Source organism: Colius striatus, chromosome 9 (genome assembly GCF_028858725.1).
Source record: "Colius striatus isolate bColStr4 chromosome 9, bColStr4.1.hap1, whole genome shotgun sequence".
NCBI classification, from domain to species: domain Eukaryota; kingdom Metazoa; phylum Chordata; class Aves; order Coliiformes; family Coliidae; genus Colius; species Colius striatus.
In genome coordinates, this window is record NC_084767.1 from 20165637 (window position 1) to 20191769 (window position 26133).

Sequence of the window (26133 nt, forward strand, 5' to 3'; positions counted from 1 at the left end):
GAAGACCTTGAAAAATTTAATTTCAAGGTAATTTCATCTGTTTTCAAAACAAAATGCTTTGTATTACTATGGCTTTTTTTAATCCTTCTCCTCTTTTGTTTAAATTACATTGATTTTTGCTGTTAACAGAGTACTAAACTAATAGAAAAAATATCTTGGTGGTTATAAAGAACACATCGTTTGGACCATACCAGTCATCCAGTGGGGCAACAGCCCAGCAGGATTGCAGTTCTTTGTTGCACCGCCAGAACCAGGCATCTTGTTCACAGAGGACTGCCTGCTCCTTTGAGATCTGAGATGGTTTTAACTGAGGCAAGAGGGAAACAAAAACTGCTCTCCATGCCCTCATCACCTTCCCAAGCAGGCAGCAGGCATGGGGGTACTGTGCCTTCCCCATCTTCCCCATCTCGAGGAGCAGGAGCTGCAGAGCCTGCAGTGTCTTTCCTTGGAGGACAGGGATAAGTGATATTGATCAAAGGTCTGCCAGTGTTATAATAATTCCTTGACAAAACATGCATGGAGGAACACACCAGTGTTTACCTTGTGGATGTTCAAAATTACTAGCAAGCTCCAAAAGATCAAAATTCTGATTATTTTTCGGTTGCTAAAGAAGCACATAAGCATTTTTTATTGTTACTCACTTAGAGCTGCAGAAGTTTTGCAACAAATTTCAACAAGCAAATACAAGAGCTCTGCAGTATGAAGTGAGGGGTGAGGTTATGTCAATGGCCACTGCAAGCTCCAGGAAGCAGCAACAGGAGTAAAAACAGGCTTGGAGGAGAAATTGAAAATAGGATGGGCTGTGAGATTTGAAAGGGCGTGGAAGTGGAAGCAAAGGGTTAAAGAGAAGGTGAGGAAATTAAGGTTGTGACCATGGCTAGAGGAAGAAACAGCCCAACCACCCAAGCAAAGGGGTGGCATTTATTCATGCCTGCCCTTTCATCTCGTCCTTTTTCTTGCCGAAGAAAGAATATTCCAGACTCTCAGCACCTCATTGCTCGTTCACTTTTCCCAGTTAGTAATAGGCATGCATTTCATTTCAGAGTTTCTCTTATTTTTAATATATTTCCATAACTTGTTCTTGATGCCTTTCATGTTTTGTGTTATTTCAACCATTCTCTCACCATCCCTGTACGTTTGTGCTCCTCCTTTACAAACCCTAGTTTTGCAGTTTGCATGAGTCCTGTTTGTTTTCTGGTGGCTCCTGAGGCAATCAAAGGCCTGTTTCTGTGCTCCTTGTCCTTGTTTCACACCAGAGAGTCTGTCCCTGAGTCTTTCTGAAGAGCTGATGCTCCCGTTCCCACGGTGAGTTTTTCTGCACGAGGCAGTGCATGGGCCCAGACGTGTGTCTGCAGTGGGGCTTTCTGTGGTCGTGGCACTGGCTCAGCCCCTATTTCCCATATGAGCTCTGGGGACTGATGGAGAGCAACGGTGGCCTCAGCCTCAGTTTCATAATGTTCTTTATTTCCAGAACTGTACTCTCAGTGTCGCTAAGCCAAGTGCATGCGTTTAGTACCAGCACAAATTAACAGGCAAAATGAGTTAATTAGAACTAAACATTAAACTAATTGCTTCCTGTTTCAAGTGCTTTGAAGCAAATGCAGTACATAAAATTTTTCTCATGTTAGTTCTTCTTCTATCAAGCACCAGTGTTTGGGAATGCTGGAAGATACTTTCTTCCCACAACCTAAATCTTTTCCATGGAAAAGTTGATCTTTGACACATATCAGGAAACTGACATCAAGCTTCTTTCTTCCACCTTCCTAATCTCCCAAAAATGGCTGGTCTGGAGTGAACTCTGGGACAGGACCTGCTCCCTGCAGTGGCCCACACACCTTGGCCAGTCGGTCAGCCCTGGATCTGGGTCTGAAGCATTTGGCTCTGGGTAGGATTCCTCTACTTGCCAAGGATGGAGTCGCTCTGCCACCTGCAAAGGTTTTCCCTGCAGTTCACATACATGACATCATGAATCCTAAAAAGTGGAGGACAGTCTAGATATGCAGAGACTGGCACAGAAGCAGCTGGAAAGCTTCTTGTCCCTGGCTGTCCCAGTCACCAGCACCTCTGCTTAAAACTGATCAAGGCTCTAGAGTTTCCCTTTTTCTTGGCACATATCTCATGCAGCTGTGCTACCAGTCAGGGGCTAGAAACAGTGCTCAGAATTTGGGGGTTTCACCTTAAAGGAGACATCAGTGCAGGTGAGGACAGGCAGCCTTATGGCAGAGCATTGGGTGATGTGTTGCAGAGGCATAGAGCTGTGGTTGCCTCCATTAGAAGTGCCCAGGAGCTGCTCTTAGGGGTTTTAATCTCATCTACCAGCAGAGGAAGGGCAGGCAGGACCCTTAAACTACTTTTCTGTCTCAAATTCAAAGGTTTCATTCTATGATTCTGTGACTTCCCTCTTCGTACCAGGAATCCTTTGAAGGAGACACTACATGTCAGACAGAAACTAGAAAATTGATCTGTTCCCTATTTCCAGACTCCTACCAATTGCAGTGAAGCTCCCACAGCTAGAAACAGTAAAATAGTTAATCAAAAGGGATTAAAGAAAGTGAACCACAATGCAAGATATTATTGAAGCTAAGAATCTGTTACAATTCAAGCAAAGAGCAATATCTGCAGCTCTAACAGTTCAGATAAATGCTTTTTTCTGTAGTGTGCAGTGATAGGTCTAGGGGTAATGGACAAAAGCTGGAACATAAAAAAGTTCAACTTAAGGAAAATTTTCTTTACTGTAAGGTTGAGGGAGCCCTGGCACAGGCTGCCCAGTGGGATTGTGGAGTCTCCTTCTCTGGAGGTTTTCAAAACCCACCTGGACATGTTCCTGTGTGACCTGATCTAGATGGACCTGCTTTGACACAAGGGTTCCAACCACTACCTTTCTGTGATTCTGTAATAGTTTAGAATATATATGGCTGCTTTCATGCCAAAAACAATCCCTGTTTGCCTCAAGTAAAGCAGAAATCTCTCCCAGAGGTACACTGCTGTGGCAGAGCCAAGCACTTTGCATTGGTCACTTCTTCCAGTTGTATGGAGCGCTCACCTGGCATAGGATGGAACTGTGTACTGATCCAAGCCTGGGCTAGAACAGCATCATGAAGTGATCAAGGCTTCCCAAAAACACACAATGATATTTGTTCTTACAAATTCTAACTTCTCTGCAGAGATGATGGGGTGAGGGGTCTACTGGCAGCCCATCCTTTGAAGGCAACACACCTTCTCACAGCAATCAAACACATGAAGTGAAATGGAATAGAATAGGAAATTAATGGAATGGAATAGAATATTCCTTTTGGAAGTGACCTACAGTGCTGCCTGGGTCAGCTGGCCAACCACTTCAGGGCTGACCAGAAGTAAAAAGAGCAGCCTTCATTTCCAGACAATGTGCCAGCAGAAGGATAGAGCTTAACACTCAGTGTTTTGCATTTAATATACAGCTGTGACGTTTCAAATGGGAATAAACATAAACAAACACAGATTGTTTGGTCATTCTGGGATACACTCGTGTGGGATGCAGCACCCTAGTCTAATACATGGGCTGAAGGCATCTCCATCTTGTCTTTAACATAAGTATGTAAAGATCAGGCCTTTCAGGATTGCTGATTTCCAATGTACATGACTCCCCAAATGCACATCTGAATGCTACACAGAGTGTAGAAAATGTCAGTGTATCTGCACTTGTACCAAGAAAAACACCCATCAGGCTGCCCTCCAGCTGTACCATGTGGGTTCACAGCACTGAGGCCAGGGACAGCTCTGGGTTTACTCAGCCATCTAAATGATCTGTTGCATGGTGTAACAAATTGAGTTTTCTAGGGTAGAAAAGGGTCAGTGAAGCTGTTATTTTTCAGTGAACTTTGTAGTTTCATTTTGATGAGAGTCAAGATGGTAAAGTTCCCTCATCTCTTCTGGTTTTGATATATCTCTTCTTTCTCATATTATACTGCAACAACAATAACATTAAGAAGCCTCTCTTCCTGGAACCCATATCAAAGACTGAAATAAAATCATGGTCACACCATGTCAAAGCAGGGACAGCCATAGGAGAGCAGTAACCTGCAGTCAGCTTGCCCTTGTTGTGTTCCCTAGCCATGGACAGTTGGCCACTGCAGGGGACAGCCACGGGGTCAGCTGGACAACGCCTGCAACCTCCAGTCATTCTGAAATATCTGGGTTAGTTAAAATAGACATTGTACTAGAGGAGACCTTATAGCAGGCAATAAGATCCCGTGGGAAGACTAGTTTAAGGCATTAATATTCTTAAACAAGTTCAGCCTGCTTTTCATCTTGATACAAATTTAGCGTAAGTATTTTGGAGCTTGTCTTCATTAGAAAAAGACATCAAGAAAGGATGTGGGTAGTTAATCCCAATAAATGCATGCTTAAGCCTTAGACCTCTACATTTTTCCCAGTAATTATGAATGCTTTTGGGAAATTCTGTCTATGTTAAGGATCACAGTCACAGACAAACTGCAAAGGGCTGTTTCTCATCCCACAGGTCCCGCGAGCCAAGGCCCTGTACACCTACCGAGGGCACAACCCTGGGGAGCTGAGGTTCAATAAGGGGGATATCATCGTGCTGCTCCGACAGCTGGATGAGAACTGGTACCTGGGAGAGGTCAACGGGATCAGTGGCGTTTTCCCAGCCAGCTCCGTGCAAGTCATCAAGCACCTGCCCCTGCCACCGCCCCTTGGCAGAGCACTCTACAGCTTCGACCTGAGGAGCAGGGATAAGGCCGAGAACAAGGACTGCCTGACATTTCACAAGGTAACACCACCCTTCGGTAGCTGGGGCTGGATGACACAGGCTGGGAAATGTGGGCTGGGTTGTTTTCTTCTACAGAATATCTGCTGTTCTGCTACTCCCCGGCTCCATAGGAGCTCCCTTTTGGAAATCTGTAAGGTTCCCAAGCCCCATCAGGCTCTGTTGCAGCCTCCCTTCCACTGCCCATGGCACACACATAGGACAAGGGGCGTCCAGAAAGATATGTAAGTGCCCATCTTGAGCAGCAACTCTTGGTCTTCAGCTAAACTGCTTGCCCATGCTGGTGTCATTAATGGGGGTAGTCTGTTCTCAGGACCAAAACACTCCAAGGAGATTTCTAAAAGACATACTGCTGGCATAGTAAAGAAAATTGCTTCCAGGTCTGGGGATATGTCATTTATGCAGCTTGAATATCCTCAGCCTGCTAGAGGCATGCATTGAACTTATACTGTATTTCTTTTCATTCACCAAAAGCTACAGATCTTGCATTAACTCTGTAAGAGGACAGGCTCTTCTGACTAACTGCACCTCTCAGCAAAGTCAAATGCTGCTGTAGTGTCACAATGAGGTGAGGCATGGCAGAGCAGAGCAGAACACACTGCCCAGAGGCATCAGTGTCCTCCCAGAGAAGTCATCCTTGTCTCTGTCCAACTGGCAGCACAGCTGTGATGCTCCCTCACCCTCACAATGGGAAGAAGAGGCAGCAGAGGGAGGCTGTGGTCCAGGCCAAGTGTCCCCAGGGAGTCAGAGCTGGATGTGGAGTGTCTAGCAGAGGGCAGGAGAAATCAAATGGTCAAGAGCCAGCTGTGGTTTCCAACTAAGGGGAGGAAGTAAAAGAGAAAAATCATTCAGAGCAGCATCACACATCACCAGCAGCTTTACAAAATGTGGGTGCTCAGCTTGCTAGTGCAGATGCAGAGAAGCCAGGCAGCCAGCAATCCTCCTTTGTCGTGGGGATTCACTTATGAGCAGGAGGCATCTTCCTTGGTTTTCTGCCATCTGCATTCATTTGTGTTTTCTCTTTCACTCTATTTGCCTTTGTTTCACAGCTTACTCATTCTGTTTATTTGCATTAGGAGGCTACACTCTTCTCTGCCCCCACAGCAAAGTTCACTTGTGGGGAGTTAGTGCACATCTCAACCAAATGGATGTTTGTGCAAAAAAGCAAGAGCATCCTCCTGTCCCCGAGCTTTCTGACAGCAGTCGGTTGTTACTGTATGAAATGACAAAAATTGGAGCAGTCACTTCAGTAACTCCTTGATGCACTAACCCTGAGGCAGGGCCAGTGCCATGTCCTCAGCTGGGCATGGCACAGGATAACTGGCCAGCCGAGGCAGGTAACTAGAGAGGCCCATCCTTCTCCAAACCACCCTACAGACAGGGTTCATTACCTCAGGAGCACTGGCAAGCAAGAGAATCTCCACACTGGGATGCTGGGATCCCAACAAAACAAACAATCAAGAACCCCCACATCTGCTCACCCTTACAGGAACGCTGCACATTGCCTCTGGCTTCACAAGCAGCTTCTCTCCCTCATCAGCTCTCTCATCCAGTCAGGCCATCCCCACCTTTCGGCTTTACCCAACCTCCATGTGCCCTTGCCCTCCCTTGGCAGAAGGTGACAGTAATTTGGCAACAAGCCCACCTGGAAAGGCGTGCAGAGGAAATCAAGTTCAATACCACATAGGTATTGCTCAAGGCAGTAGCCAGCAGATAATGTTCAGACACACAAATTCAAGCTAAGAGTCACTTTCTGCAAGATTAATACAAAATTTCCACCCATTCAGAGGGAAAATTTGTGTACATATTCTGCACAGATGTGAATATTTTGGCCAGTGAGAAGCAGCCTTCTCTGAGTCTTTCAGCCTTGGAGTTGTTAAAATTTTAGCGTCAAACTTTGCACATTAGCTCAGAAGAGAGAAAAACATAAATTTATTCCTGTAGAATTCTCTTTACTTCCCCACACACATGCAGCAGATACCCTTAAAAAATGAAAATAAAACACCTTAAAAGTTAACAAGATTTAGTTATGCTGGGTTGCTGTGAAACGTAGGTCTTTCCAAAGACATGTAGCTATCAACCAATACAACTCCTTCAGAGTACCTCAAACACCTGCATTTCAGCTCCTGCAACTGCCTCAACACTTACATAGAGGGTTTCTCTTGGTTCATTGCTAAAATTCACTTTGCATCATTCGTTGTGTGCATGGCAACAACAGAGGCATTTCTACATGATGGAAACTGTCCAGCAAGTCACACTCTTTTCATGTCCTCACCCTCAGATTTCTGTCCATAGTCCAGACTCAGCCACGCTTGCACCTCTAAGTCAAAATCAAGTTTGAACATTGTGCTGAGGCCAGATGAGCTGGCATTTCAGAACACATCCACACGGGAAGCTGTGCTCAACAGAGGACTTGTTGAGGCCACACCACTGTGGCTGCTCAATGACCCCTGACTCCCATAAGAGAGAGTGAGCGAGTAATACGTCACCATCCACTGCTCTAGACATTAATTGTATTCCTGCAGTTTATCTTGAGATGCAGGGTGTAAATGGCACCAACAAGAATTCCTAGAAATAAAATTAATGTTTGTAATCATCATAATTATAGCAAGCATTTCTTTGTGGCTATTTTATAAAAGGACACTAGTAAAGCATTTCATAAGAATCTCTAATATATTTTGCAAAATGTCTTTTCATTTTATGAAATCATTTCACCTTCAGTAATAACTTATTTAAACCTGGTGTTAGCAGAAGTTAGTTAGGGCCACATAAACCAGCAAGGAAGTAGAAATTAATTATGGAGAAGCCAGAGGTAGGTCTGTTTTGGGAGCTGCTAGACTCTTGGCTTTGACACTTAGGTTTGTGCTCCATTTTATCGCATCTCCTGGTGTTTAGAGAAAGCAGAAAAATGTTTCTGGATTAGGCTGAGGTTTAATTACCGTGAGAAATTAAAATATTGCCATCTTATATGTGTACATATGCACACATTATGGTTTTTAAATCTTGCTTTAAGGAGTGAGGAGGAGGGAAATGTGAAAACAATCCCTGCAATAATGCTTGAGAGACACCTGTACCTCTCCTGCATTAGAGTCACCCTTGCTCATCCTAGGAGTCGGGCACGTTGCCTCACACGAGTGGGTGAGAATCTCAAAGTTTTGCAATTCATTAATGTCAGCAGTAAATCATGATTAATTCCTCTGGCAGTCATCATGGTAAAAAACACTGTCACTGCATGCCCTTTGCTATTAATACTGTGTGATCAGCAGTTTCCAAGAAATGCTCTTTGAATGTTGCCTGTGTGCAAACTCAGGGGCTGACTCTTCCCTCATCAATCCCAGTGGTTAACGAGCCAGGCCTTTTTCAGTGGAAGCAGAACCAGGCCGTAAATGTTCAGGGCTACAGAGGTGTAATTTGCTGGGAAAGCCACCAGCAGTGAGGGCTTCTCCGAGCTCATGCCTTGAAGTTGGCTGCAGGGCTGTGACATCCTGCTGCGAGACGCACCCAAGAATGCCAGCACCAAGTGGAAAAGGAAGATGTGCGCAAATGTCCCTTGTAATTTAGAGTTAAATTTATTATAACACTGCCAGAGAGTCGGCCAGATCTTCTTACACCTCTGAAAAGCACAGGCTTTGACGTAAGGTACTGGGGAGCAGCACTCAGCCTCAGTAATGTGTTGTCTAAGCAACAAGTTTTTCAAACTAATCTTAATTTTGCTGTCAGCTTTGCATCAGTAATTTTGCATCCAGGGTGTGCCACTAAAAATATATCAGAGAAATGAGAGAGACACATGGTTTTAAAGATCACCTGTAATATCATCTGAAATCTGCGCACAGCTCTGCTGACAGATGGGAAAAGAGGCAAAGCTGAGCAGTCACCAGGCTGTGCCAGGTATAACTTCAGAAACGCACTATCATACCTCCTTTTGTCTCTTCCAGTCAAACACCACTGCAAGGCAGCTCCTGCAGAGCAGCAAAAGCCAGTGGTCACCTCAGTTCAAGTGCACGTCCCTACGCACGGCGTCTCCGAAGGCCAAGGGCACAGACTCACCAGCTTTCCCCAAGGTGCCCGATGCCCGGCGGAAGAGCCTGCGGCAGTTCTCCATCACCACTGCCCTCAACACCCTCAACCGCATGGTCCACGCACCCACGGAGCGGCAGGCACTGGAGATCAGCTCCCCTGTGCTCATCAGCTCCAGCAACCCCACAGTGGCTACCCAGAGCAGTGAGAAGGCAGAGGTTCCCCACGGCTCCCCTCTCCAGGTAAGAATGCTGTGGCAGGGATTCTGCAGGAGCAGTACAGGACCAAAACGCAAATCCTGGTTAGAGACACTCCATGAGCAGGCAGCAATTTGAAAAGCTAAAGCACAAACATGCAAAGACAAATCACCTATGCTGATAGCATCAGAAACATAGGGCATCCATATCGAGCTGCCTGGGATTCTTTCCACCCTCATTGAATTGGAAAGGTTTGTCTTCAGAGTTCAGGGGCCCAGGAGAACTCAGGAAAAGAGAAATTAAGTTATCAGTGTAACTAAGCACAGACAAAGCATACCCTCATTCTGATTTCTGCCCTTCTGCAGTGAGGTCCAGAGTGGGAAAATGCAGAGAGCTTCACTTGTAAACTATTTTTCGTTTTGGAAAATAGTGTGAATTCCCAAGGCAGCCAACAGAGCCTCTGCTCATTCAGACGGGCACATGTGCCTGTTTGCCTGTGCAGGCAAACATCTGTTTTGCTATATAACAATCTAGACCAAATTAGGCAGTTCTCAGCATTTGCAAAACAAAACGCTAAAGCCGACCATTGGCCATGTTCACCTGTGTGACTTTGATGATGAGCCTTTCTAAGTTTCTCTCACAGAATTAAGTTGCAGTATGGGAGGACCTGCAGAATCAGGCCCTGATTTAGGGCAAATAAAAGCACAGTGAGATCAGTGAGGGTGCTGCATTATACCGAAGAGGTCTATGCTGCCACTGTCTGAGTGCTTGAAAGGCCTTTTCATCTAACCCTGTGCCTGAAAGGAAAGTAGCAACCTGCACTTTTTATTAATCGGCATTTCAATTTTCCTGCTAAATCTCAAGCATACAAGGAGCCCCCAGCATTCCCAATGCCTATCCTCAATAACAAACATTGAACTTAATAGAATAACCCATTTAAGCCCAAAATCTCAGCTCAGGAGATCACACGTTTGGGTACCTCTAAACACAGCCCTTGCTCTGCCCTATGAAACACACACGGGTACTGCAGAAGCACAGAGCTCCATTACTGTACCCTGATCCACAAAGTTTTATCCAAAGGTAAACTGTCTACAGGGCTGGCTTCCCCACAAAACACCAGCTCAACACTTGTGATCACATCTACAGAAATAACAAAGCAGCTTCTGCAGGAGGGTTGGACTAGATGATCTCTAAAGGTCCCTTCCAACCCCTACCATTCTATGATTCTATTATTCTTCTAACCAGGGCTATCAGACCTTCTGCAAAGCAATCAGGGTCTTTGCTCTACCCTAAATCAGTGCTCTGCCCACATCTGTCCATGGACAGCTGAATGGCTTCTGCCAGGGGAGGGCAAGGACCAGGAGTCCTTGCTGGTCTGCAATCTAAACCTAGGACTTTGCTGAGAGAAGCTGAACTTGAGCTGAGATAATAAATGTAGGCTGACCTTTTGGACTATATCCACTGTTTATTTTAGGAGGCAAAAGAGTCTCATTCTGTCTTCACACTCTGATCAAAGATCTCAATACAAAATCTTCACAGATCATCTGAAATGGGAGAAAAAAGCTTTTGTTTAGATTTATATGACATCTTTCATATTCAAGGTTGCTCTAACGTTTTATAGAGCAATAAGCCAGCCCCTGGAAGTTTGGTGCCTGTGCAATAAAACCCAGCAGGCATTTTGTACTTAGCAATAGCCTGCAAAGAGCCTTGGATGTTAGATCCTGTTTTATGTGAGAGGAAATGAAGCCTTACAATACAACTATAATTCAATTGAAATGGTATCATGTCTCACAAAACCAATACAATTTTACCAGAAATGTCGCAGTGTGAGCTATTGTCAACAGCAGAAGCAATAGAGTGACCGTGTTAATGGGTTGCCTTAGAAAGGTTGGAATTTCCTTCCTTCTAAACTATAGTTTTTCTCCCAGAGGTTTTGCAGGAGGATCTGTGCTGTTCACAGGGCCATGCAGGCTGCAGCTTTTCCTTTTTCCATCTTTGGGTTAGAGTTGTGACGACCAACTGGCAAAGTTGAGATTCTTTTGCAAGCCCAGGTACAAGCTGCCAGGCTGGCCCACAGTGACCATATCCCACTGAGGTCTCTCATCCTTTCTCTGAGTAAGGAAAAGATGGCAAAACTGCAGGGGTAAGGCAGTCCTCATGATTAGAACAAAGTAGCAGGACTGAGGAGTAGTAAGAGAGGAGAGCTGATGCCAACCCCAAATGATGGTCTACCCCATTCAGCAGCTCTGGTGGAAGTTCAGCCTCGACAGGAAGTGCCAAGGCTTTGGAAGAACAGCAGCACAACTCCAAAAGTGTGGTTGTTCCATGGCAATTATTTATTATATATGTAACACTACCTGGAAGGAAAATATTTGTGTTTCTTTGGTCAAACCTACTCCAAGATAAAATAGAAGTTTGGCAGTAATGAACAGTTGCATGCCTACTGCCAGCCCTGAAAACTCAGGGCCAGAGTGCAAGTATCAAGTTGGGGTCTTCTGCTATTAGCAATATAGTAAACAAAAGAGTGGGTTGAGTCACATCCTTAATTGCTTCCATATGTTTTTGTGCTCCCTAGTAAGTCTGCAGAGGTTGAGTAGCCTAGATCCTTGTGGGCGGCCATAAAATATAGCGCAGCAGATGGAACACAGTTTTAATCCTCAGCAGGGTTCATCAGGTGCAGTTCTGCACAAGGAGCAGTAACAGTGGCTCTCAGCGCCCTGGGAGCCAGCCCTGCATGGCACAGGAGCCAGCCACACATGGCACAGGAGCCTTACCTGTGGGCAAGAGCCAAGAGTTTTTGAGAATTAACTGGGCAAGGATTTAACCATTTAAGTGGGAATTGTCCCAGGACACCAAGAGTGCAGGGCTGGACAACCTTAGCTGGCAGCAAGGGTGAGGTATAGAGGGTAGGGAAGTGTAAAGTGCCTCCAGACCAGCCCTTGCCTGCTAGCATTCATGCTTTTCTTCACCAAGCAGGGGGATGGCATGGGAAGGGAGCAGGCATCTGCCCAAGGTAGTGAGCAGCAAGCAAAGCCACAGAGGCTGCATGGGATTAGCAGGTGAATCACTGGCAGGAGGAATGTGCACCACAGCATCCACCCTCCCTGGGAGCCAGGGAAAGGCCTCCTCTCCATCGAGCTCCACATGAAACCCAGAGAAGTCCAAAGCTGACTCCACACCCAAACACTGGAGCTTTTCTGCCTCTGTAAAAGGAAGTGCCCCATCAGCACACCCCAGCCCTTTGCAGGCACATGCGTGCCCATCACACATCTTCTGCAGAGCGTTTGTCCCTTCAGACATTCCAGTTTCATCATCTCCCTGAGATAAGGATGTAAGGCCTGGAAGGAAAGGACCTGTGGTGCAGAGTTCTGGGCTCCTCAACTCAAGAGGGACAGGGAACTTCTGGAGAGAGTCCAGTGCAGGGCCACCAAGATGATGAGGGGACTGGAACATCTTCCTGATGAGAAAAGGCTGCGGGAACTGGGGCTGTTTAGTCTGGAAAAGAGGAGACTGAGGAGGGATCTCATTAATATTTACAAATATCTAAATGGTGGGTGTCAGGAGGTTGGGGCAGCACTTTTTTGATGGTATCTAGCAACAGGACAAGGGGTAATGGGATGAAGCTGGAATCAAAAAGTTCCATTTAAACATTTAAAAAAAAAACTATTTCGCTGTTCAGGTGAGGGAGCCCTGGCACAGGCTGCCCAGGGAGGGTGTGCAGTCTCCTTCTCTGGAGGTCTTTAAGACCCATCTGGACATATTCCTTTGTGACCTGATCTAGGTTGACCTGTTTCTGCAGGGGGGGTTGGACCAGATGATCTCTAAAGGTCCCTTCCAACCCCTACCATTCTATGATTCTATGACATCAGCAAGGGCTGCGATGACAGGAGGGAGGTCCTTGCAACAGCTGGCACTCAGGGATAGGGTAGCAGATCAACCTCAGCAATCAAACAGGAAACCAAGTGACTCTTTTACTACCCAAGCCTTTAAATCCCTCTCCTCTGCAAGGACAGGCTTTCAGAGAGACGCTGAATATGCATTTGGATCCAGCACTGTTTAAGAGCTCTATGCATTTTGAACAGATGTGTTAATTGCTGTCCTTGGGGTGGGGGTGAAAAAAAGTGAGAATTTTCCAGTAGTGTGTAGTTATGTGACACTTAATCCAAGGTGTGAGACTATACACATTTGAGGCTGACAAAGCAGGTCATTCACATCTCCCAGCAGCACCCTGAGCATGATGTCCCCCAGTCAAGTCCTGTCTTTGTGGTGCTGGCACTCAGTGTGGCGAGGAGGAGCAGGAGGGGCTACACCATGGGTACACGCAGCAATCAAGCACAGCTTGAGAAGCGAGGCTGAAGAGGCTGTGCTGGGTGTCTGCAGGGCTTTCCCAGACACCATGTACCTGCCTGCCTGGCACTTCCACCACCCAGAGTCAGGGCAGACGCATTTCAGCCCATAAAAGGGAATAACTGTCAGTGGCCAGCATTGCCGCAGCCCTGCTCCTGCTCTGCCCTCCCTCCACTGGGCTGAGCCAGGCTCAGGAGGGAGCCAGAACCAGTTTGCAGGGCTTGTGGCACACCATGCCTGTGCATGTGCTTGTTGTGCAAGCGGGCTGGCTGCTGAGGCGAGGGGAGCACAGTCTTGCTGAGCTGCACCCTCCCTCCCCGCCTCCAGCAGAATGCACCAGCTGCAGGAATCTCTTCCCAGTCCCAACCCAGCTTCTTCCCCGGGACCTGGCAGGTCTTGGATCAGGAAAGATTTGGCTAAGAGCTGCTGAGGCCCTTTGCTCCTCATTAAAGAGAGCCGATAAACTTGATATCTGCCATCCAGTACTTTTGTCTATTCGGTGTAACAAACGACCTGAAACTTGCGGGACACAATTTTCAGTAGCACCAAGTGTCCCACTATGGCACAGGGAAAATCCCCCTCCCCACAAAGCATGCGAAGAATGCTCTGGCCGGGGCCTTGCCTGCATCAGCAGGGCACTGCAGAGAGGAGCCGAGCGAGAAATCACGTTGGCAACAAGCTGATAGGGAGATGGAGTAACAGAGGGATTTAAGGAGAGGCAGAAAATGAAACTCTTTGTACTTATAAGGGTTTGCAAGGGACTCACAGGAGATCAGCAAAAAAGAATGCTGAAATCAATTATACCTGGCTGGAAAATATTTCCTTCAATCTTTTTTCCTCTCTATTGAAAATACAAAAGTGGCTTTGATGTGAGCTCTGCATGGAAGAGGTGATCCTTTCAGAGAGGGAACAGAGAGATGAAAATCATCAAGATTTTCCATCCAAAAGTGGACATCTCAACTCAGTTCCATCAGGAGAACCTAAAAATTTTGCCATTTTGCTCCAATTTAGGAAAAAGAAACTCCAAATTCCAAAGTATTTCATTATTAAAAGTTATTAAAACATATAATGATAGTTTCCCATCAGCTTTACTTGTATGAGAGCCTGGTCTGATCCCACCTGGGCTAGAAAATAAGGAATGCAGAGATAGTTTGAAACTGACCTGCCAGTCCAGGTCCAGAGACAGAAGCTATAGTTGCTGGGGATTTTTAATTAACTTAATTTACTGGAGAGCAACAGAGCTTGTGAGCCACGGTTTTTTTTCCCTGGGTCCTTGCTAAGGCGAGTGCCCCAGCACTACATTACAGACATGACCACTAGAAATTAGATTTGGAATGAATAAGAGATTAAAGCCCTAACAACTTGCATCATTAACAATCCTGTGGTGTTTGCTGGAGAGCGTGGCTACCAGCCACAGCCCAGCCTGGTGACTTCCCACTGTCCTGAAGTGCCCAGGGACGTAGCTAGAGCTGCCTGGCCTTCTGGGAGCTTTGCTTTCCTCTCCTGACAGCAGCCACGCTCCTGCAACACACGGCACGGCTAATGCCTGCCAGTGCCCGCAGCCCTGCCTGTACAACAAAGGGGGGAACTGCCTGCTCACAGCAGCTCACCCTGGAATACATTTTTGTACTTTAGGAGAGATGCATCAGTAGAAGAGGGTATCCTGAGGATGCCCGATGGGATGCTGCCATCCTTCCCTCCACACTATGGGCCCGCCCTGTGCAAATGGGCCTGTATGTGCTGAGCACTCTCCCTCACCACCTCCCTGCTCAAGGTTTGCTGTGCCATCAGCACAGGAAAAAAGCAGAAAAGCAAAGGCAGAAACCAAATGCACAAGGAGGAGTGGGCACAGCTGGCACATATCAACAGGTTCAGTAACTGGGACCTTCCTGGGCCAGGAACCCATTGTTCTCACCATTTTCAGAAACAAATGTTGCAGGTGAAAGGTGACGGGTGGATGCCCTAAGGACACCATCCTGAGACCAGCCAGGTGTGCCTTTGCTGCTCCCTCCATCCCCTGCCACAGACCTCAGCCCTCTCACCTGAAAAAGAGAGATAAAACCCCTCCGTGCCTCCACAGGGCTGGAGAGACACTTGCTAACCTCCGCAGCCACAAAGCCCTCAGACAGCCTCCCAGCAAGGTGACACAGCAGCATGGGGTTATTACTACCGTTGCTCCAGCTGCCACCAGAAGGGACCACCTCTGGAGCAGAGAGATGTCCTTGTGCCAGCTAGTTCCCTGACTCAGTGCTGGCAGATAGCTAGGACTGGTCAAGAGTGCAGCTTAAATTGCTTTGCTTTTGCCATTTGTAAGCGAGCTGGGCTTTCACGTGAGAGGGAAGGAAGGGCCTGCCTTCCCTAGAAAATTCTCAGTTTTCATTGAAAGACCTTGCACCCTGCTTGGTACATAAGTTTGCAACCAGCAAGGAACACATTTCCTTTAAAACATGCTGTCAGCTCCCAGTAGGGTCTAGCCCAGTGCCTTCCTTTTCTGGTATGGCAGGAATTACTGATCAGGTAACTCTCTCACATGGCCAAGGGGGAAGATACCAATGCATGCTCCAGGAGAGAAGAATGGAATGGAGGAGGCATTTAGACCTACACCTCCACTTAGCACTTTGGTAGCATTTCTTAGTAGAAGTACTTTGTATGCTGACCAACACACTTTAGAAGGTTTTATCTGCATGTTTTTCAGATGTTTGTGGACAGGGATTAACTTTTCCCATATCTAAATGCTCTGGTGCTGACTTTCTTACCACTCATTCAATCAGCCAGCTATGAAGTACAGCTTTGACCAGGTGAAACACCTCCATGTCTTACTCTTCACATCTGGAAGTTCCCTTCAGCCTGCAGAGTGCACTGGAGATGGAGGTGCAGAGTTTATCAGCCTCATAGAGGTCATCCTATTTACTCCTCCATCTGCACAGCGTGCAAGCAGGACTGCTCTTACTTGACAAGCTGGCATTTGTAGAAATTGCCTCTATTCTTACCACTGAATGGCCTTCACACTTTGAGCAAAAGCCCTATCTCCTCACAGTCCTCTCACAGAGGTAAAGCCTTTGCAGGGATCAGTGCCACATGAGGAGGGACAGCTGCCCATAGTGAGACCATGCCAGAGCCCAGAGAGTACAAAAGACACTTAACCCAAACCAAACTCAGAAGAAGGATAGCAGCCAGACACATCAGTAGGCCTCAGGGGAGAAAGTGCTCCCTTGGCATATGCCTCGCCTTGGAAACCCCCTCAGCAGGTGGATGTGACCTGTGAGATGCAGAGGGACAGGGGAACAGCCCAGCACAGCCCCCACATCCTCACCAGGACAACAGTCAGACCCAAGGAGTCATCTTCTCACCTTCAGCAGGTAGCAGCAGGATGGGTGCTGCCACAGCAGGTCTGGCACAGCGCATTCAAGGCACACAATTACCTTGACAGCAGAAACAGGGCTAAGATTCTTCCCTGGAACACGAAAGATTCCAACAAGAGAACAGAGGGGGCATTAGAGTGACTGGTACCTCTCTGTAAATACAAAACAAGAGGTGAGGGGTCTCTGCTCTCCCATGGCCAGCAGCCACTCTCCTCACGCAGCACACTCTGCACTGCCTGGGCACATGGGTCTGTGTAGCTCCTCAGGACGCCACAGATGTGGTAAATAGCTTTAATAATGGTTATTAAAGATCACTGGGGCATGGGCTCTATTATTTAGGGTTTAGACAATGCCAATACTCCCAGTTGAAGCTAAATAAATAAGTAAAACAGCGATGATTATAGCAGCCCTCACCTGGCAGACGCGAACTTCTCTTCCTGGTTAGCAAAGTCTGTGCTTGAAATGCTCTTCTCCCAAACTCTTTTTCATTCCTGAGGCAGGCATCAGAGAGGGTGAATTAATCAAAGGTACCTTGTTCAGAGCCAAACAAAAAGGAGTGAAAAAATATTGAGTGCAAGGAGAAAAGCAAAGGAGTGCTTCCCCACGTGAATAGGAAAAACTATATGAGATTAGCAACAATTACTGGTTTAGGGCTCACACTTAACCCTTGGAAGTCATGGCTGTGAGGTTACATTGTTTATCCTGTTTCATCTTTGTTCTGAGAGCCTCTTCACACACCAGGTTACCATCCCAACAACTTCCTCATTTACAAGGTGGGTTAAGCACCATCAGTCCAACCAAGCCATTCCCTGGAAAGCATCTGAGTGTCAAAGTGGAAGGACCATGAGTTTTCCTCTTACTGCCTATTTTGGGGGGTTTTTTTTGGTCAAATTCTCCAAACTCTTCTTTTTCTCATGAAAATTTTTTGGGGTTTTTTTGAAAGATGGGTGAGGCCTACCAAATAATTTTAGCTGTTCTTCTCAGTAACCAAGACAAGCCTACATTTACATTAATGATTTACTTTGCTTTTTTTCTCCTTGTAGGTCAGTGCATCTTACTACCCTGCGCCAGGATCGCTGGGGCATTCAGCAGCCATTGTCACTCTTCCCCCTCTGCAGCACCACATATCATCTTATATGTACGTAAGGAAACTGACGGGGGTCAGGGGTGGTGCAATTTTCTGTACCTCCACCTTGGGCTTCTTCAGACAAAAGTTCTTGTGAGCTGGGAGGCAAGGGCAGACGAGGGCCCAGCTCTCGTGTGCTCACAGCCAAATGCAGACCCATGTAGGACAGTCCTTGTCTGTTGTAAGCAGGGGGTCACAGAAACACAGTATAACAGTTGAATCACTCTGTTCCCAGCAGGTGAACTGCCCTGGCACGGTGTACTTCACATCAGCATTTATAGATACGAAGTTCTGTCTATTTGTCAACAGCACATTTTAAATTTTTTACATATGAAGAAACTAATTACTCCTTGAGTGCCTCTAGTTATTTATTTTAAAACAGTGAAAGTCGCTGGTATTTGGAATGATCCAATCTTCCAAAACTTTCCCAGAGTTAAAATGTGCCGATAATACACCATGATGATTTGTTTTCCTCTAGATAAGATCCATCAGCCTGGCACTGTAATGAGCTACCCAATAACAACCAAATAGCAACAAGCTGTCTACAGGGTAATTATCACCTCCACAGTATCGAGCCAGGCCTGTGGGAACACTAGGACACACCAGCACTATCTGTACATCTGTACTACACTCTGGTGTTTGCTGCCTTCATGGATTAGCATAGATCACCTGAGACTACTGCACACACTTAATCCTGAGCACAAGAAAACTCCCCAGACCTTAAAATAGTTTGCAGAATGAGGGTTGTATTAAAGTGTCAGATCAACTGCCTATTTTGCACAGCTCCTTTTTCAACTCTATAATATCAAACCAGTATCTACATGTCCTACCTTTCCAGAGGAATCCTGCATAAAACAATAAACTATTGTGGAATTAGGACACCCTTACACTAAATCTCACCTTGGCTGCACAAGCAACGGGAGAAGTCACTTCACAAAGACAGGTGTTTCAAGTCTGAACAGCAGGCAGAGAGAAACCTTTTTAAAAGTTATAGGGTAGACCTTGACTAACTAGACAACTAGTCTGTATTTTCTATTTTTTAAATAATACCTGACAATTGCTTTATTAGTCTGTAACTCAGTAACATTGGGGAGAAGATCATTTTCCCCAGGAAAAAAAAAACCCAAAACAAACAGTACAATTATATTAAATGTGTTACACTGGACACAAATTAAAGTTCTTCAAAGAACAAACAGGGGAAAGCTTTGAAAAATATGCCATCTTTTTTTGCTCCTGTTTTTCTGTGTGGTCACACATGGTTCACTGTGGAGAATAAAGCTTCATCATCTAATCACAGTCCCAGGATCACAACAGAGAGGTATAGAGGAGATCTCTAATTAATTTCTCATCCAGTTTCCTTGCTGGCACAGAGCAGATCCACATACCTTCCTTCTTTGTCCACTACATTTTCAGAGGCCACCAGTGACCACGCCTGGAGTCGGTGTTAGTCTCTGTGGGGTCAGTAGAGGATGAGGGAAGAGAGGGAGCTGGGGTTAACCGGCCCATTGCTGTAGGAGCAGTGCTCCTCCTGAACACCTCTGTGATGCTCAAGGGGAGCAGATGCAGGGACTCTGCCTCACCACCTACTTCAAAGGCAGAATGAGTTCTTGATGCTCTGACTGGGACAGAGAATCAGTACCTGCACTCTTTCATGCTGCTTTGCCTTAGGACAGGTGCACATTAGCACTTCGTCAGGTTTTTCAATGGAGCAGCAACTTTCTCCTCCCTGACGCTGGTTGCCCTTGGCTGGTGCTTCTGGGACAGAAACCATTGATAGCATCTGCTTTGTTCTCCATTCCCGTTGGCTCTTCCTTTAGTCATATCCCCTTTGGCCTGAAGTTATGCACAGCTTCTTCCCCGCGAGCTCTCTCCACAATAACGGCAGCACCCAAGTATTTTATGGAAGTGCTGGGTGAAGAGGCTTTAGGTAAGCAGCTGCCACAACTCAAAGCCCACCATGTCAGTTCTTCAGCCCAGTTACAACAGGAGCTCTGGGATGCCCTCTAGCCATTCTGTCCAGGGAAGTTACTGCCTTCCCCTCTCACCCCCTTTTCTCCACAGGTTCGTGGCTCTCCATTCCTATATGGCTCACGGACCAGATGAGCTGGAGCTGCAGAAGGGAGAAGGAGTCCGTGTCTTTGGGAAGGACCATGACGGCTGGCTGCGGGGCATGTCCCTTGTCACGGGCAGAGTGGGGATCTTCCCCAGCAACTACGTCGCTCCTCTCTTCAGGTCTGTTTTTCCTTATGTGAACCAAAAACATGTGGAGAGGGGAGTGGGTAACAAGTAGGATTTGGGAGGTTTTGTCATCCCTGCAGAACAGACAGGGGCCAGAAATGCCTTGCTGGGACGACACTGGGCAGCAGCTCCTACTCCTTTTATTTCTCTGTGTAGCAGCTTGGCTGCACACACCATGGGGGAGTGCCATCTGCCTCCCATGGCCAGGTGCTGCTGCAGGGAGCAGCCGGGAGCAGAGGATGCAGCGGTATTCCCCACCAAGGGGCCACACGGTCTGGTAGAGACGGGAGCAGCTTCTCCCACGACTGTTTAATGCAGTCCAGGAGCTTTGGCAGAGACCCGTAGGTGACACAACCGGCACGTTTTGATGAGTTAGTCTGGGAGCGTTTCTGTGCTCGGACCTGCCTTTATTTCTTTGGGATGACTCCTGTCTTGTCTTTTTTTTTTCCTGCCAGAAGGGAAACCACAAGCTGAAGGCTCTTTTAGAGTCAAAACACTGTCTTTAGAGCAGGCATTTAAGCACTGAACACCATTGATCTAACATAACAAACATGCATTAGAAAGAGTAATAATTTAGGAGAGGGAAAAAAATTGCTTGTGTCCTTAGCTCACCTGAGATATGCCCAGCTTAGGCAAGGAAATTACGAACAGCTTAGAAATGTAGTGCTCTGCTTCTGCAAATAGACTGGGGATAAGTCAGGACACCTGTCCCAGGACTGTGATTTCATTATTCTGAGCACAGTTTCCATGTCTGGAAATTTGTCTTGCAGACCTGTGAGAGCAAGGACAGATTGACACAGGGAGCTCTGCTCAGATGGAGCTCTGGCCCACAGGCATCCCCCCATGCACACCACCCTGTCCAGGTCCTGTAACAAGGGACAATCAAGGGCACCTCGCCCCCCCTGAAGCCTTCTACAGACACATCAAAATCCACCTCACACTCCTGGATTCTATCAACATCGTTTTGTTTCTTCCCTCCCCTCGCTTATATTTCATTCTGCCAGATCACCAGGTTCAGGCCAGAGGTCCCAGTGCTGCTGTGACCCCAGCATTACCCCTCCACGTCCTCCCTGCATCCAGCAGCACTGGTGATCAGTCTTCAGGTCTCCAGCTCATTTCACCACATACCCTCTGATGACACCACAACCCCCACCTCAATAATAAACAGGCAAGCCCACAGCCCAGTCACTTGAAATAGCCTCATGAAGCACTTCAGCCGTCAGCACTGCTTTTGAGGCTGCTGCTTGACTGTCCTTAGGATTTTTTTTCATAATAAATTGATGCCAAGGCACCATTTGATGAATCACTGCTTAGTTATTAAACCATAAATCATTCCTCCATTCCCCCAAAAAACATAAAGAAGCATCAAAGGAATGGCTTTTATTCATCTGAGGAATTATCAAAGAGATTTCATCATAGCCCACTCTTGAGGGATTTGGAGTGATCCTTGGCCAATGTCCTAGTGGGTAATGCTGGCAGGTTTTTTTGGCAACTCTGTGGCTTCAGGTGTAAGCATGAAGATGACCTCTCAAGGGGAGGCAGGGGAGGAGGACAGTTGGAGGCCACTGCTGTGCACCAGAGCGCTGCCCAAATAGCAAAGGGGAAGCTCAAGCCAGGTGTCAGGAGCAAATACACAGCCTCTGCCCTGCTCCTGCACCCAGAGCTGCCACCCAGCATGCTCCCAGGCAGGGAAGGAGTAGGATAGGGCTAGGAGGAAACAAGTTTGGGGAAATTGCAGAGAGAGGACTGGTGTCTGGAGAACCTTTTTGAAACACAATGGGTTACCATAACAACCCTTAACCCTATTTGGGAATAATTTATTATGAATCAGGTGCAAAAATATGAAAGTCCCTGTTACAATGGAGTCAGAAATCTGAACTATCATCCCGTGTTTCCCACCAAAGCCCTGACTTGAGAGTCATGCAGGCACTTGAAAACCACTGAGTTCTCTTTTGGGCAAACCTTGAGCCTCAGCTGACTTTCTTTTCCGTTTCAAACAGGAAATCCAGTCTCTCTGACTCAAAGATGCCTTCCCTGTATGCCTCATGGACGCTGTCGACCTCCTCACTCTCCTCTCAAGGGAGCATCTCAGAAAACGGCCCGAGACAAAGCAGACCCTTGAAACCAGCACTGCTGCCCGTGCCCATCCCCTCTCCTGGGAGGAGTGCGGCTGCGGGACAGGCATCGCTGCGGCGCGGACGTGGCAGCACCAGGAAGAGTAAGCGCTTTGGGGGGGGCTCAAGGAGGCAGAAGCCCAAAGGTGGGGATGCAGGGCTTGGGGGATGGCAGCTGACTTGCCAATACCAAGCAGCATGGTGCCGCATTCATTGCTGGGGGCTGGGCTGGTGACCCTGGCCTCAACAGGCACAGCAGCGGGGCCCAAAATGCACTGGGTAACCAAAATTGTTTGAAAAAGATTAAGGGAGATCATTAGACATAAAAGTGTCCTTACATGGCAAACAAAGAAAATGAAATGCAAACTCCAGCAAGGCAAATATGAACTGTACCAAAACAATATTATCAGCCTCTAAAAGAGACTTCTGCAGGGAAACATAAATTGGCAAATCCAAGCTTTGAAAACCCAAACACCCAGCAATGGGGCATTAAAACATTAGCTGAAACATCCATACATAGATAGAAGGAGAAATTAGCCCTCATAATACACACACAGCTTTAGACCCTAAATTGGCTTCCATCACTCTGTGGAGAGGTTTTGGAATTGTCACAGATGACTCAGAGCTCCATCTCCATACTCAGAAGCAACTCTTTTAAAAGGCTAATTTAGAGTATTATTAAGAATTATTAAGAAAGGGACTCAGAACAAGAGAGTAAAACTCAGTTGTGGCATTGGGGCAGTTTTGGCCAACTCACATCCTGAATACTTCACTATTTCTGGTGACTCAAAAAGAATACAGTAAAATCAGGAAAACTATTCAGGAGAACGATCAAGAGAACAGAAATCCTTCTATTTCAGGAGAAAAAATGTTCAGCCTGCAAATATTCAAGATGCATAAAATCATGAATAGCCAGAAGGTGAGCAAGGATGTTTCATCAAAAGAGAGAAGCAGAAGTTACCCAGCAAAATTGTGAAGTCAGAAACCTTGATATAACAGAGAGCTTGAGAGAAAAACACCTCCATATCAGCTCTGTTTTTATTCTCCTCCACAAAGATCCAAAACTTCTCATTCTCATGTGCTCAGAGGTTACATGGAACATCCCTCCCAAGGACAGAGGCAGGGAGAAGGGCTCTGCCTGCACGCCAGGCTGGTAGCAGAGCTGGCATCCCACACCACAGGCTTTCCCCAGCTGAGGTTATCTGAGTGATTCTAAGGGTTTCACTCAGCCCAGAAAAACTCTCTGCAAATGCTTGTGCAGAGCTCAGTCACTTATGTTCTTTCCAACCAGGCTAGCAAGGTTTATCTTCAGCTCATACACACTGTGGGCTGAAGAACACATTTCCAAGTGTATTTGGCCAGCTGAGCAACATGTTCCCAGCAGCCACAGGCAGAGCTGGGGCAGCAGTGCCTCCGGCAGGGGAGGTATGTTTGCAAGGGCCATTGTCAGTGTTTGCAGACCCCAAATTGGATTTATCTGAAGAGCTGTTTTACTGTAAAGGGCTCATTCCTCTGTGGTGGCTCTGCTGGGAAAAAAAAAAAAATCAATCTTCTGAACAGCAAGAAACTGCAGAAGAAATGCAGAGTGTGACTTCCCACACTGGAGCTGGGAAAGCGGCTATGGGATGGAGCAGCCAAATAAGAACAACCACCAGCCCGACCTGGAAGGGCTGGTGGGGGGCTCCAGGCCAGGCTCCTGCTGGCAGTGCCTAAACACAGGGAGGGAGCAGAGAGCATCCCATTCCCAAGGCACAGGACGTGTTCCCCCAGGGGCTCCCAGGGAAGGATTTCTGCTCAGAGGGATGATTTCTGGCTCCAAGTAGCATGTGCTGCTAGGGGATGTCCTGTGTCACCCAACACAGCCACCTCCCTCATCCCTTCCCAGTGGGGCTGCAACACCTGGGGAGCTGGGCAGGAACATCCATCCCCGTCATACTGAGGCTGTGTGACTCAGTGTGTGGGGCTAATGCACCACGTGTTTGTGTCAAGTGTATGTGCAGGCCAGAAAGCAGGGCAAGCTCTCAAATCAGTCCTGTCCAAGACAGGAGGGTTTCTGTGGCACAAGGTGTTGTGCAAACATGGGGGGAATTCAGGGTTTGGGGTTTTGGCCTTGCCAATGTCCAGCAGAGCATCTGATTGCCAAACAGAGGCAATAGAGTGGCAGAGACCGTTAGCAGACACCACTCCTGGTGCACAGGATAGGTGTGTGCCAATCCCTAGGAGCTAAGGCCCCACAGCAGTGCTCTGAGCAGGGCTATAACAACTGCTCACTTCTGCCTCTTTGCTTTGTCTGTACCATTTTGGATTCCTGCTGACTTACCTCCTTTTGATGGTTCTTGCTCCCCAGATGGGTCCTTGCAGAGGCCAGGGCAGGCAGGAATCCCCATGCAAGTTGCCGGTTCCCTCAGGCGTCCTTCTGCAGCTGCTGTGCGACCTCAGCAGTTTCAGCTTTACCAGCACATCAGCCCCCAGCTGCACACCATGCCTCCTGGAGCTGGCATGGCCGAGACAGGAGTGAGGCCAAACTTCTCCCATGATGTTTCACCAGCGCTGGTGGTCAGAGCAGGGGAAAGCAGAACTCCCTCTGTGTGCAGCTCAGTGATCCTGGATGCCAAAGACCCTCCAACAAAGAGTGAGGCAGCTTCAAAGCCACCTGCATCAGCCCCACCATCTATCCTGGTGAAACCAGACACCTCCCGCAACAGCACTGAAAAGGTATGGCTGCCACTTACCTGGTGCTTCAGAGGTAGTCTCAGTGCTCAGCCCTCAGCCGTCTTGGGACTGGCCTTTGGTGTCTGCCCAATATTGACAGGCGCCACATCCCTTAAGGGATTCACTCCCTTCTCAACAGGTTTTCTTTTGAGAGAAATCCCTGGGATTAGCACTTGCATTAAGAAATCAGATACTCGTGTCGTTGGCTTTGCTGTTCAGATGAAGCCCTTTAGAAGGACGAGACGCTGCAGGGTCTCTTTCCATGTAAAACGGTGTTTACTCATGAAAAAATCTTGAGAATTTTCTAAAATTGGGCAAGAATCCCACTGGAGTCCCCTAGAGTTTGAGAGTGAATGAGCAAATGCCACAGACCTGGATGTTAGACCTTATGTCTGGCTGGCCTCTAGAGCTCCTCCATCTCCCTCGTGTCATTTTGGCTCAGCCATTTGCAATAGAAATTTCTTTCCCCTCTGGCAGCCAGAGGGAAATTTCATAAAGATAAAAATCACTCTGAAAATTGCCCTAGTGACATCTTTCCCTTCCCATGGCTCCCAATGAGTAAATCACTCCCTGAAAGCTCAAGCGACCTCAGAGCTCTCAGGAGGAATACAACCAGCTGGAGAAGGCAGGCTCTCCCTGTGGGCAGCACGGTAGGACAGGCTGCCCTTCCTCCTCATGTCATGCTGCTGCCTGCCTGCTCTTCCCCTCCACTCTCTGCCGCATCCTTGGGTGATGGCTGCCTGGTCTGGCCCCCCAGGTCCCCATGGCAGCTGTTGGCACTGCTGCAGCTTGCTCTGCCATCCGCTCCTCTCTCCCACCACGTCACGTTGGGCTTCTCTACAGGCCCTCCGCCTCCAGGAAGGAGCCCACTGCCCCTTGGCTCATCCCGCTTCTCCGGGGCGGATCTCAGCCAGGAGGGCAGGCGGCTGCTCTTTCCGCCCTGACTCTGGGCCCCTTCTCGTTGCAGCAAGTGAAGACAGTGAGGTTCCAGAACCACAGCCCGCCACCACCCAAGCGGCACAGCCTGCAGCCCTCACCCAGCCTGGCGCGCAGCAGGACGGAGCCCGCGCCCGAGCTCCTGCCACCTGACACCAGCCTGTTGGGCCCTGAGCTGGCCCTGCTCTACTCGCCCAGGGTCAGCTCCAGCCCCCTCCACCAGCGACGGGCGCTGCACCCGAAGGCACTGTCGCTGGACCTCTCCGGGCAGCTGACCTTCCCTGTCAAGAAGAACTACAGCAGCATTTCTGCAAACTGA

At 47.6% G+C, this 26133-nt stretch overlaps 1 protein-coding gene across 1 annotated transcript in view; it reads left to right on the forward strand.

Annotated features, from left to right (window-relative positions):
* SH3RF2 (SH3 domain containing ring finger 2) overlaps positions 1–26133 on the forward strand; it is a 38880-nt gene extending 12747 nt beyond the window's left edge. The window contains exons 2-9 of the mRNA XM_062001943.1: positions 4499–4768; positions 8701–9024; positions 17732–17826; positions 19876–20046; positions 21133–21147; positions 22053–22270; positions 24514–24881; positions 25846–26133. Coding sequence (XP_061857927.1) covers positions 4499–4768; positions 8701–9024; positions 17732–17826; positions 19876–20046; positions 21133–21147; positions 22053–22270; positions 24514–24881; positions 25846–26133 — 1749 coding nt within the window. The remainder of the gene's footprint in view (positions 1–4498; positions 4769–8700; positions 9025–17731; positions 17827–19875; positions 20047–21132; positions 21148–22052; positions 22271–24513; positions 24882–25845) is intronic.